This window comes from Papaver somniferum, chromosome 1, assembly GCF_003573695.1.
Source record: "Papaver somniferum cultivar HN1 chromosome 1, ASM357369v1, whole genome shotgun sequence".
Lineage (NCBI taxonomy): Eukaryota > Viridiplantae > Streptophyta > Magnoliopsida > Ranunculales > Papaveraceae > Papaver > Papaver somniferum.
In genome coordinates this window covers 40,347,432-40,361,780 of record NC_039358.1, presented here as the reverse complement: position 1 = coordinate 40,361,780, position 14,349 = coordinate 40,347,432, and the positions used below count along the sequence as shown (strand labels likewise).

At 35.9% G+C, this 14,349-nt stretch overlaps 1 protein-coding gene across 1 annotated transcript; it reads right to left on the bottom strand.

The window, feature by feature from the left end:
- Window positions 1–828: 828 nt before the first annotated feature.
- On the bottom strand, window positions 829–3,385 carry LOC113290688 (cysteine-rich receptor-like protein kinase 10). Its single transcript, XM_026540291.1, has 7 exons — window positions 2,518–3,385; window positions 2,296–2,427; window positions 2,068–2,198; window positions 1,781–1,988; window positions 1,460–1,697; window positions 1,157–1,313; window positions 829–1,068 (listed from the first exon to the last, which is right to left on the bottom strand). Exons 1-7 carry the CDS (start codon window positions 3,383–3,385, stop codon window positions 829–831), a joined length of 1,974 nt encoding a protein of 657 aa, XP_026396076.1.
- Window positions 3,386–14,349: the final 10,964 nt, after the last annotated feature.

Here is a 14,349-nt window from a genome sequence, read left to right as displayed (position 1 = left end):
AAAAGTTTGCATTGAAGGAAGAAAAAGACATCTACACTCACATAAGTCAGAAGATCTTGTGCACCACCTGCTATGGATTCATAAAACGAAGTGTTCTTCTTTCCGCTGAGAATCTCAAGAACTAAGACACCAAAACTGAAAACGTCTGATATTACTATGGAGCCATATATATCTACTGAAATATCAAAAGTACTGAATTAAGAATACAACTTGTCTCAACATAGCCTCTCTCTTCATATTTCATGCTTGTTTTAAACAATGAATTGTGTCGCTGCTTGTGAATGTAGTTGAGAGAGATGAGAGTAAGAGATTGAGATTGGTTTTATACGGATTAGTGTTATCAGCACTATAATTACTTCCTGTACAAACGTTCCAAAATAAATAATATGGTTCAAGCTTAGGTTCCTGAGCTTGTGCATCATAGATTGATATGAACATCAAAATGAAGATCACGAGCTTATAGTCAAAGAAACCCATTTTTATTTTTTATTTTTTTGTGATGAGAACTCAATATAAAATTGAATGTATATTGTGTAACAGCAGATGTTAAAATTTAAGCATACTTTGGGGTTGTTTCAGATGACAGAAAGAGAGGTTTTTCTTGATAAGGTACAATGCTGGTCTGGATTGGCGGCTGTTTGCAAATTGCAGAATATTACACCACACCGAGAGAATATAAATTTGTCTTTTTGGTTAAGTTTAAGGCAACTACTGTACGAAGAATTCGTGTTGCTCATGTTTACATTTTAGTTTCAAGACAAGAACAATAGAGATTTGAAGAATTCGTGTTTGTTTATTTCAGCGAGGATCCAATTCAGTGACGGATACCTAATTTACACTCCACGCCTCTTCAATTGCATACGCAGGCCTTTTAGGTAGTGTGAGAGTCATGGAGTTACTATTAAGCATTAGAATAACCGAGGCCATCGTCGGTCTATCTGCAACACTGTCTTGCACACATAGTAGGGCAATGTGGACACATCTCATAAATTCATTTCTCGAACAATTCTCTTGAAAACTTGGATCTAATAGTTCCATGGTTGAACCATTTTGCCAATGTCTCCATGCCTGTAAAACAAAAATGCAATCCTCATTTGTTTAAGAAAGAAAAACGAAACAGTTTGCATTAAAGAAAACAAAAGACATCTACACTCACATAAGTCAGAAGATCTTGTGCACCACCTGCTACGGATTCATAAAACGAAGTGTTCTTCTTTCCGCTAAGAATCTCCAGAACTAAGACACCAAAACTGAAAACGTCTGATTTTACGGAAAAACATCCATGTAATGCATACTCCGGAGCCATATATCCACTGAAAAAAATCATATGCAATGAATTTTAAGGATTTCATAGCTCTCAACAAAAACTAGCTCTCTTCTTCTTATTTTATTTCATGTTTGTTTTAACCATATGTTGTCAAGAATAAATTTGTGTATGATTTGAAGTTGTTTTACTTACAATGTTCCAACTATTCTGCTTGTGTTATCTTGAGTTTGATCTACCACAAAAAGTCTAGCCATGCCAAAATCTGAAATTTTTGGAGTCATATCCGTGGCTAATAATATATTACTATTCTTGAGATCTCGATGAATAATCCTGACTCGAGAATCCTCATGAAGATACAGAAGACCTCGAGCAATTCCTCCAACAATCTTGTATCGTCTTTCCCAGTCCAAATGTGTCCGTTTCACAGCATCTACGTGTATTTATCAATAAAATCATGAAATCATCAACTAAAACGACGTATATTAAGATTTTACCGAAAGAAAGAAAACATACCAAATATGATATGATCGAGACTTGCATCCATTAACTCGTACACAAGTAGTTTCTCTTGTCCGTGTAAACAAAAACCTAACAGTCTTACAAGATTTCTATGCTGAAGTTTAGCCAATAACAAGACTTCATTCTTAAATTCCTGATCACCTTGACCTGAACTTTTAGAAAGTCTTTTCACAGCTATTTCTTGTCCATCACTTAGTATACCCTGAAGATGCATGCCAAAGATAAAATTCAGCACAAATGATTGAATTGAAAATTCTCAAGATAAGTATATATATGTATACCTTGTAAACAGGGCCGAACCCACCTTCTCCGAGCTTATTAGCCTCGGCGAAATTATTAGTTGCATCACATATCACATTGAAATTGAACTGTAATGATTCTGCACTTTGAATATCTTGGTCCATCTCTGGCGCTATATATATACCACAAGATATAGTAAGGACTTGATTATAAGATGATATATAATGAGCGAGAATATACGTACATATTGACAGAGTGCTGCTGCTTACCAAAATATTTGTTATTCATCTTCTTTCTTTTATGGAAACAGAACCACCAAACAACAATGGAGGATAGTAGTAGTGCAATTACCAACGGAATGGCGATGCTAATAACAAGCTTTGATGAATCCGTCCGATTTGCTATATGAAGTAAATCACCAATTTAAAAATCTTTTCTTCAACGTTCAACTTGGAAAAGAAGCAATTTTTTTAACTTAAAGCACTACTTACAATTAGTTGTATCCGACTGCGATTGAGGAGTTGGCGGTGATGCTCGAGTTGCATACATATAATTCCCGTAAAAAGGCCCAGACTCAAATCTGAAAGTACAGCTTGGAAAAAGAACTCTTGCCCCTTCTTTATTAGTAATAGTAGTAGTAGATAATTTCCCAAGTGCCGATCTAAGACATCTATTACATGAACTTGGTGTCAAATCTGGTGTACACTGAACCATTGCATAAACATTTTTAAACATTGTGTAATTTGCAGAACGAGAAGCATATAAAGAAGGACTAATAGAAGTATTAGTAATAGCTTCCACCACTAAATCATCTAGTAATCCAGTTACTACGTCTGCAAATCGACTTTGGTCTGTTACGATGCTATGAGGACTTGTTAATGTAATTGATGGTTCTTGATTCAAGATTGAGAAGTAATTCTCATTTGAATACCTCAAAACACATCCATTGTAGAACATGGTAACTGTTTTCTTATTTGGACACCCCGAATCTTGCATAACTGTCACAGTTGCAAGTTGAGCACATACTGAACATATAGACGGTGCTATATCCTCTCGACAGTGTAATGATCCGTAAACAGTATCCGGGTTTGCTCCTATTGTAATATTACGGTAACCATACTGAGGGATTGTGTCGTTGTTTGTGAATGTAGTTGAGAGAGAAGAGAGTAAGATATTGAGATTGGTTCGATATGTACTGTTGGCCGTGTAATTCGTACCCAAACAGAAACTCCAAGGTGAATAAGTTGGAGTAGGTTCTTCAGCCTGTGCAGTTATTATTATTCGATCATGGTAAGCTGATATGAACATCAAAATGATGATAATGCAGTAATTACCAGAGAAACAACCCAATGAACCCATTGCTAGTTTTTGTGATGAAGTCAATAACAACATGTGGTATATATATGACTCAATACAGTAGTGTGTGGTACCTGAACTGAGATGTAGAATTTTAAGCTCATTTTTGCGTGATTGACACTTTGGAGTTGGTTTTCAACGAAAGGAAAATATACTAGTTATTATCTTCTGCTCTAACTGTGGTTTAATATCTTCTATTAGCATGGCGATTGTCTGACTTGGCGGCAATGTGCAAATTGCATTTGATCGCCTCCAAAACAAAAAACAACATTTGATCGATCAAAAACAAACGAGTGCGTTGAGTTGGTCTAAGTCGATGCCCGATTGGGCTCGAGCATGCGTGGATTTACTTTCAGATAATACAAAAAGCGAAAGGGTGCAATAATCATTTATGCGTCCCATTAAGAAAAACTTATCATACTTAAGTTATAACGTCGTAAAATTAAGTTTGTCGAGTTGTGATGTAATACGGTCCACGGATAATTAGAGAAGAAAAAGATGTTCAAAACTAAAGTAACGCGTGTATTCGTACGACGTTTGACTAGACATGATTTGGATTCAACGCGTGTATTACGACGTTTGACTAGACGTTTGACGTTGTTTTTTCCTTTTGGTAGGCACCATCAGCGCGGCAACCTATAGGTTGGGATCCCAACCCCTAGCCAACTGGGCTAATGCCAGTTGGTTATGTATAGGTCCGTGGAAAAATGGTGTTATCGATTACAATGGTGTAATCGTGCACTCGTTGGCCTCCTCTGCTTACTTGGTGGAAAAATGTAATTGCAACCATTGTGTAATTTCATAATTCAAAAATGATTGGTCCACCGCGATTCAAATCTACTTCATTACTAACCTATCGTTCTAGTTTTCAGAATAATTTCACTTAGTTTTCTGTCAATTGTGTCCTTTATTTTCTGTTTGTAATGTGCAGAGAAATCAGATGCACCTGGGTGCATCTTGAGTAAAATTGGTTATGTTTGGGTTTCATGTTGTAGTGAACCCAGATGCAACTGGGTGCATCTTGAGTAAATTTTTTGGCTATGTTTAGTTTGCATGTTGCAGAGAACTCAAATGCACCTGGGTGCATCTTGAGTAAATTTGGTTATGTTTGGTTTGCATGTTGCTGTAAACTTAGATGCACCTAGGTGTTGATTAACAACATTAAAAGAACAACAACGTCTCCACTCGTTTTACTCGTCTTACTTTTGATCATACCTCTAATCAAAAGCAATTTACAGAGAAAAGATTAAGGGTTTTAAGAAATTACCTCTTACGGATGAGCTGTTGATTAACATTAATACCATCAAGGTCACCAGCAATAACAACCCTCTTTCAGTGATTAATGTTAAGGGAAATCACTGGAAGATACATGAATGCTTGAAGCAGCAAGTTTTTGGTGGCTTAAAAGCGTATATGCACCCTTAAACAGTTTCTAGAACATCATTTAGAACTTCACCGAAAAAAATACCAAGCTTAGCTATAGCAATTGCCTCACAGATATGTTTTGTAATGCTTCGGCTGGATATGAAGGCCTGGAAAAAATAAATGACTACTTGAATATGTTGCACAGTTCTGACTTGGCCTAATCATCATCTAATATCAAGTGACTACCAGAGTAAAATAAGTAACTTGTAGGACTAATTCAAAGAATTTGAAACAATCTAAGCCAAGTCAGGAAAGAGTTAAACATAGTTTTAGAGTGCTTGAACCAATATCGCTTAACTGATTGCTGCATCAATAATTTGTTGGACATAAACACTATAAAATCACACTGAACGTAAAAAGTAAATCTAAACTCGTATCCACTGGCAGTTCTAGTTGATAATTAGCAAACCTGGAAATTTACTCGAACACAAAAAAGGTCTTGCTAGCTAAAATCTAGTTGTATTCAGTCAAGACATTATTGGCAGAAAAACAAATATGTATAACACAAAATTCAAGGAATTATTTACCCTAAGTCATGATTTTTCAGCTAGCAATACAACTCAAGCTGTATGCAAGTATTGTCATGTATTCTTAGTTTGGAGGTAGCGCTACGCATTGGTGTTTAAGTTAATTAAAAATCAAAACGAAGAAAGACAGAAAGAAAAGGGCTTTTGAGCAACCAACACACCTGGTTAATTAGCTTTTCTGTAGTGCGAGACTTCTCTTAAGCTCCCTTTTCCTACCCGGTGCTCACAGTGTTTGTTCATCCGAATTTAGGTCGGTTAGTGAAGAAATCAAAATAAAATTCAAACAAAAATCTTAAAATCAAGAGAATCTTCTGCATAACTCATTACTTACGATTTGAAGCTTGACTGTTTCAAGTATCTTTTTGTATTCCTAGAAAAATCAGTTGCAGCCTATATTTTGTCTTTGTTGCAGTATCCCAAAAGAAGAGCATCGATAAACTTCATTTCCGCTCTTTGTCTCATAGGCCTCCTTTTCTTTTGCCACCTCAAGTTTTTTCATGTTTTCCAAATTCATAGAATTATTCCTTATAGCAGTTTTTCTCTGCACCTCTTCTATTTCCATGCCAGCACATATGGATAGTCGGTTCTTCGACACATTTAGAAGATAATGCATGGACCTATAAAATTGCTCCAACCTACCATAACTAAGAATATAAGCTGGACAACGCTTAAAGCTAACAAATCGACTAAACATATTTAAGAACTATAGTCTTACAGTGAGTTAATTAGTTCCCGTAGAAGTCTGAGATGAGCAAAAGGTTTAATTCATTAGAGCCAACAAAATCTCAGAATTAGCATGGTTAATCATCAAATGAAACCGAACAATCTACTGTTCTTTAAAGTATGCAAATCTTGTAATGAATCACAAAAAGGTGTGAAGACCAAAAACGCAAAATCATCAAATCCAATAAATTCTCTTGCACAATTTCTCGGGTTATTTTTTGAAACATAAAAAGAGCAATTACAAATAACAAACAAACATTAAATCCTACACAAAAAAACAAGAAAAAAAAGGAAAAAAAAACAATATTACCTTGATGGAAAGTTAAGATTAGATTCACCATTGCTGGTGTACATATTCTGCAAACAGAGAACCCAACACCAATTAAACTGTACAGTTTATGAAGTCTATATATAGACAACAGATGAATCATCCAGTTTCCTTGCTAACACGATTTCCACTAGGGCTGTTCATGGTCGGTTTTGGTTCGGTTTCTAGCCAAACCAAAACCGAAACCAATATTATTGGTTTCTAAAAATCTAAACCAAACCAATCCATTAACCATTGGTTCGGTTTCTAAATGGTTCCAGTTGGTTTCGGTTTGTCCCAGTGGTTTTTGGTTAACCAATAATTATGTCAAACCAAAAAAAAATACACAAATTTACAGATAAAAAAATCGTAGTTGCCGATAGTATTGGTTTACACAAATATACAGACAAAAAAAATCAAGAATAGTTAAAGCTTACTCTAATTCTAGAGATCAAATGAAGATATATAATATATCTTAATTTAGATATTGACAAATAAAAAAGAAGGAAGACGGGAAGAAAAAAGTCGAGTAGCAGCAGCTGTAGTTGGGGGTGGAGAAGGGAGGCGGCCGAGAGAAGGAGAAAGAGAAAGAGGGAGAGTATCATAATGAAATATTAGATTTAGGGTTTCTATTTATCCTCTAAATTAATGGGTAGAATCTAATACTTTTAAATCGACGGTAGAAATTAAGTTTAAAAATTAATCGGTTCCCCAATGGTTTTTGGTTCGGTTTTCAGGTCAAACCAAAACCAAACCAGTAATGTCGTTTTTTTCAACATTTTTTACCAAACCAATCCAAATCTAAATGGTTTGGTTCGGTTTCTTGCTTATTGGTCTGGTTCGGTCGGTTTCCAACGGTTAACCGACACCATGTTCAGCCCTAATTTCCACAATTGAGAAAAATTAATGAGTTATTTAGTGTTTGGGTCGTAAGTTTTGGTATGGCTTAGTGTTTGGATCCTAATGTCCAATTTAGTATTTGGGTCGTTGACCCGTTAGTCAACTACGTGTTGTGGTCAAGCAGTTAAAAGAGTTAATGTTCACTATTTACACGTTTGCCATCACCTAAAATATGTTTAAATCTGAATCGAAAGTTGTTGGGCATTTCAGCAAACAGCTTCAGGGCAATTCAAGAATCCATGTAAATATGAAATTCCCAATTAATCTTTTCTCAATCTATATCTCACAAGTTAATAAAATTTCTTAACTATATTAACACGTGCAAATATATAAGAAGATCAACACATATTAAGTACATGCAATGAAGAATATGGAAACAAGATTAGTACATGCAAAGAATAATATGTGATTGAATACATGCAATGAAGAATATGGAAACAAGATTTGTACATGCAAAGAATAATATTGATGTAATTAGTTTTAATTTCTTTGATTTATCTATAGGAATAAATTTAATTCTCTTGATGTAATTAGGGTTGTTCATGGTCGGTTTTGGTTCGGTTTCTAACCAAACCAAAACCGAAACCAATATTATCGGTTTCTAAAAATCTAAACCAAACCAATCCATTAACCATTGGTTCGGTTTCCAAATGATTCCAGCGGTTTCGGTTTATCCCAGTGGTTTTTGGTTAACCAATAATTATGTCAAACCAAAAAAAAATATTACACAAATTTACAGACAAAAAAAAAATCAAGAATAGTTAAAGCTTACTCTAAATCTAGAGATCAAAAGAAGATATATAATATCTCTTAATTTAGTTATTAGTTATTGACAAACAAAAAAGAAGGAAGACGGGAAGAAGAAAGTCGAGTAGCAGCAGTGGCTGGGGGAAAGAGAAAGAGTGAGAGTATCATAATGAAATATTAGATTTAGAGTTTCTATTTATCCTCTAAATCAATGGGTAGAATCTAATACTTGTAAATCAACGGTAGAAACTAAGTTTAAAAATTAATCGGTTTTCCAATGGTTTTTGGTTCGGTTTTAGAGGTCACACCAAACCAAAACCAACACTATCGGTTTTCCACTTTCTACACCATAACCAATCCATTAGTAAATGGTTCGGTTTGGTTTCTTTCTAATTGGTCTGGTTCGGTCCGGCTCCATCGGAAAACCGAAACCACGTTCAGCCCTAGATGTAATTATAGTATTAGGATCTTCACTCATTTAATGTATTTGTACAAGTATATATACAAAATAATGAAATCAATCTCAACACAGTTGTGTGAGATAGAAAACCCAAAACCCAATATTGCAACATGGTATCAGAGCTAGGTTAGTTTTTTTTTTACCTGGAATTGTATCATCATGACTGTTGAAGATGACATCCAAATACCTCCATCTTCCAGTATTCCTACACCTAATAGAGATTCAGGTCTTCCTCAATCAAGTCCCTATTATGTGCATCCGGCTGACAACCCTACCACTGTCATATTTACTCCTCTCCTCATAGATGATAACTATTGCATCTGGGAAAGAGGAATCCGAAAAGCCCTAAGTGACAAAGCCAAGCTAGGTTATATTGATGGAACCATCACCAAACCCACGGATCTAACTAATCTCATCCATTGGTCTCGTGCAGACGATTTGGTTGGTAGCTGGGTTGGAAACTCAGTCGATCCAGTTATCATATCCAGTGTCATGTCTTTCCCATCTGCACGGGAACAATGGTTAGAGATTAAGAACATGTTCTCTCATAAGAATGCACCGAAACTATTTTCCATGAAACAATCGATTTCATCTCTGAAACAAGAAAATCACAACGTTGCGATGTACTTTACTCACCTCAAGACGTTGTGGGATCAACTCGATACATTTAGACCTCTTCAGCCTTGCATCTATGGTGCATAAAATATTTAGTAGATCATCATACCCAATATAGAGCCATGGAGTTTCTACAGGGGTTGCATGATCATTTTTCTGCACTGCGCAGTCAGTGTTTGTTGATGGAACCATTGCCATCAGTATCCAAACTCTATAATCTCGTGAGGAATGAGGAGGAGCAGTAAGGTATAAACTCATCCTCTCTTACTCAGGTTGAATCTTCTACACTTAATGTTTCTCGTAGTGCTCCCAACTCAGACAGACCAAATCATAGGTCTTTCTTCAATCCCGGCACTACATCCAACGCTGGCAATGGTACCAACAAGCGACCAAGAACTTTTTCGACCACTGCAACAAACATGGTCATACTTGGGTTACCTGCTGGAAGCTCAATGGCTATCCAAAAGATCCGTCGAGATCCAGAGATATTCCAACTCCGGCATATGCTGTTGTTCCTAATACACAGGCTGCTCCTGGTATAACTGCAGCTCAATATGCCAGACTTATGTCTTTACTGGAACCAAACAATGGAGACACTGCTATCACTTCATTTTCCAAATTTGCAGGTATTGCTCTGAATTGTTCTTCTAATGTTTGGATTATAGACAGTGGTGCAACTCATCACATTTTCTCCACTCTCTCTTGTTTTTCTTCTTACACATTGGTTATGAACCCAATCACGGTTCAATTACCAGATGGTTCGAATATATCTGTCACTCTATTGGGACTGTGAATTTATCTCCCAATATTCATCTACTCAATGTTTTTCACATTCCAAGTTTTAAATTTAACTTGATCTCTGTAAGTCAGCTTACAAGCACAGCAAACTGCTGTATCAATTTCTCACACGAGTCTTGCATCTTCCAGGACCGTCTCACGAACAAGGAGATTGGATGGAGTAGGCGTATCGCTGGCCTCTATCATTTCAGTTTTCAACCATCAGTTTCATCTTTAGCTGCTAATAAATCAGTGGATATATGGCACTGTCGTCTCGCTCATCCACATATGGATTGTTTTAATTTTTTAGCTCGTAATTTTGCTTATGTTCGTTCTTCATTTAAACACTTATGTGATGTATGCCCACGGGAAAAACAATCTCGCCTCAAGTTTAATAACTGTGTTTCTTTATCAAAGTATGCATTTCAATTAATTCATGCTGACATATGGGGTCCATTTTCTACTGCCTCTTTAACTGGTGCAAAATATTTTCTTACAATAGTAGATGATTACTCTAGGTGTACATGGGTATTTTTAATGAAAGTAAAGTCTGAAACTTTGAAGTTTCTCAAATATTTCTTTGTCTTTGTTATAAAACAATTTGGGCATCACATTACCAACATCTCATCTGGTATCAATTCATTAGTTATTCCTCAACTACAGAATTTTAGGTCTGATAATGGGTCTGAGTTCAAATTAAATGAATTTCAATCTTGGTTTCATCAAAATGGAATTCTCCATCAAACCAGTTGTATACATACGCCACAACAAAATGGTATTGTTGAACGCAAGCATCTCCACTTTCTCAATGTTGCAAGGTCTTTACGCTTGCAAGCTAATTTACCCATCCAATTTTGGCGAGACTGCGTTTTAGCTGCAACATATTTGATTAAAAATTTGCCAACACCGGTATTATCTCATAAATCTCCACATGAGTTACTTCTCAATTCGCCACCAGATTATTCACATCTACGAGTGTTTGGTTGCCTTTGTTTTGGCAGAAATATGCGTATTTGTAACAAATTCGATCAACGTGCTAAGCCTGGCGTTTTTATCGGATATCCGCATGGCCAGAAGGGTTACAAAATTTTGATATGTCATCAAAATCTGTATATGTATCACGCGATGTAGTGTTTCATGAACATACATTTCCTTTTAAAGATATTTCTTCATCAGCATCAGTTCCTGTTGAGCATTCACAACCTGATTATTCTTATTCCGACTCAATATTTCAGTCCCAATCATGTGCTGACATTCCGAATCCTGAGCATTTTATCCCATGCTCTCAGTCTCAGTCGCACTCAGATCCTGTCGTACCTTCTCATGATTCCGCTGCACAACCAACTATTGCTACACACAATTCCATGAATGGCACGTCTTCTGTACGTCCTGCACAATCAATTTCTGTCGTACTACTACTGTTTCGGTAGTTCAAACACCTGCCGTATTGCCAGGCCAATCAGCCACATCTCCACCTATTCAGATGCCTATCTCTCCAGCGATTCCATCATCAGCAATACGTTCACATCCATCTCGTTCTCGTAATCCACCATCCTATTTAAAGGATTACCATTATTTTTCTACTACGGATGCGTCTTCATCACTGTATCCAATGGCAAATTCACTCCTTCACACAAAGCATTTTTTAGCTTCAGTTATTCTTACTGATGAACCGAGAACATTCTCTCAGGCAAATAAATGTCCGAAATAGCGCGCAGCCATGGCCAAAGAAATCATTGCTTTAGAATCCAACAATACTTGGATATTAGTAGATTTACCACCTAGTAAAACAGCCATTGGCTGCAAATGGGTTTTTAAAATCAAGTTCAATGCTGATGGTATCGTTGAACGTTACAAGGCTCGACTGGTAGCCAAAGGCTACACAAAATAAGAGGGTATAGACTACTATGATACCTTTGCACCAGTAGCTAAGTTGGTTATTGTTCGTGTCTTATTATCTATTACAGCTATTAAGGGCTCTTCATCAACTTGATGTCAACTATGTGTTTCTTCAAGGTGATTTGGATGAAGAAATTTACATGAATCTTCCACCAGGTATGGCACGTCCAGGTGAGTCCAAAGTTTTCAGACTCAACAAGTCTCTCTATGGTTTAAAGCAAGCCTCTCGTCAATGGTTTGCAAATCTTTCTTCAGTTTTGTTATCTGAAGGTTTTGCTAAATCCTTATGCGATAATTTTCTTTTCACATATCATCGTGGTACAACCTCTATATTTGTTCTTGTCTATGTTGATGATATTATCATCACTGGTACAAATAATAACTTCATTAATTCTCTCAAATTGCGTCTCGCTTCTCATTTTTCAATCAAGGATCTTGGTTGTTTGATTTTTTGGGCATTGAAGTTTCTCGCTCATCCAAGAGTATATTTCTATGTCAAAGAAAATATATTCTTGATATCCTTAAGAATTCCGGCCTCACAGGGGCTCGTACATCAGCTTTTCCAATGGATAAAAAACTCAAGTTGCTTCCTACAAATGGCACGGAATTGACTGATCCAAGCTGCTTTCGTCGTTTATAGGTCGTTTTTTATATCTTACGATAACACGACCAGATATCACATACTCAGTTAATTATCTGAGTCAATTTTTGCAACATCCAAGATCAGCTCATATGGATGCTGCTCATCATATTCCAAGATATCGCAAGGGAACCAATGGACATGGCATATTCTTGTCCTCATCCAGTTCTCCTTCTATTCATGGTTACACATACTCTGATTGGGCAGGCTGCCCAATTACTCGTCGTTCTACCACTGGATATTTTGTTACCTTAGGTAATAGTCCAATTTCTTGGAAATCAAAGAAACAACCTACCGTGGCTCGTTCATCAACTGAAGCTGAATATCGTGCTTTGGAAGATCTAACTGCTGAGCTTCAATGGTTAGTTTATCTCTTCAAAGACATGCACATTTCTTGTCCTCTTCCTATCACTGTTTCTTGTGATAGTCAAGCGGCAATTCACATTGCTCAAAATCCGGTATTTTACGAGCGTACTAAACACATCGAGATCGATTTCTATTTTTTTCGTGAAAAGTTAATAAGTGGATTGATTCTACCAAAACATCTTCTGTCGTCTGATCAACTGGCCGATGTTTTCACTAAGCCTCTGGGAGCTTCGCAATTTGGTCGTCTAGTTGGCAAGTTGGGCGTTTGTTCAGGCTCTACTGCTCCAACTTGAGGGGGGGGGGGGTATTAACACATGCAAATATATAAGAAGATCAACACATCTTAAGTACATGCCATGAAGAATATGGAAACAAGATTAATACATGCAAAGAATAATATGTGATTGAATACATGCAATGAAGAATATGGAAACAAGATTAGTACATGCAAAAAATAATATTGATGTAATTAGTTTTAATTTCTTTGATTTATCTATAGGAATAAATTTAATTCTCTTGATGTAATTATAGTATTAGGATCTTCACTCGTTCAATGTATGTGTAGAAATATATATACAAAATAATGAAATCAATCTGAACGCAGTTGGTTGTGTGAGATAGAAAACCCAAACCCCAATATTGCAACAAACTAAAAGTATGTTGCTATATACAACCATAAGAGGATCATTCTTCCATCCAATATCAAAATTCACGGAGTACACTGTTAACAAATCTATAAAGGTTGCTCCATATGAATTATTTTTATTCAAAGTTCAAAACTAATCATCAAAAGCAAAGGTTTCTTGAAGATGAGATTTTGAGTGCAGAAATTGATCGAGTGATCTTTAATCACCAAACGGTTTTCCTGCCAGTGCATCCAATGCACAAACAATCAATAGATTCTTAAATTTGTAAACAGTAAACACTACTTACTACTGTCGATTTATCAAAAATGCCAAACAATCATTAGAATGTTAAATTAATAAACACCCCATTATTGCCAATAGTCTAAATTCACCTAAGATTAAACTCTTAACAATTTTTTTGATAATCACCAGCAAAGGTAAAACCAGAATTAAACTTTTTGAGGCACACAAATTAAAGCAGTTTTTGAGATAAAAATAGAAACCTTTGTAAAAAGTACTAAAGATTGATATAAGAAAGCAGAGATCAAAGAGTAAGAAAGTGAGTGATATAGTTAATTAGCTGTTGCAGGAGTAAACTCATGTCGTTACAGTTAAGAAAGAAGAAAGGAAGGACGGGAGAGATGTTGCAGCAGTTGTAGGGTTTTGTAATTGTTTTGAATCAAATGACAAAATTAGCCTTTAATTTTATAACAATTCCTGACGGAAATTAACTCTTATAACCGCTTGACCACATCACATAGTTGACTAACGGGTCAACAACCTAAATACTAAGTTGGACAAACTTAGAACATACCAAGACTTACGACCAAAACACTAAATAACCTTTTTTTTTTTTCCTTTTTGACGTAATTTTGGGTTTCTTAATGAAAAACCAAATTTTGTGTTTCCTAATTTTGTGTTTCTGGTAAAACCTAAAATCTATAATCAAAATCAA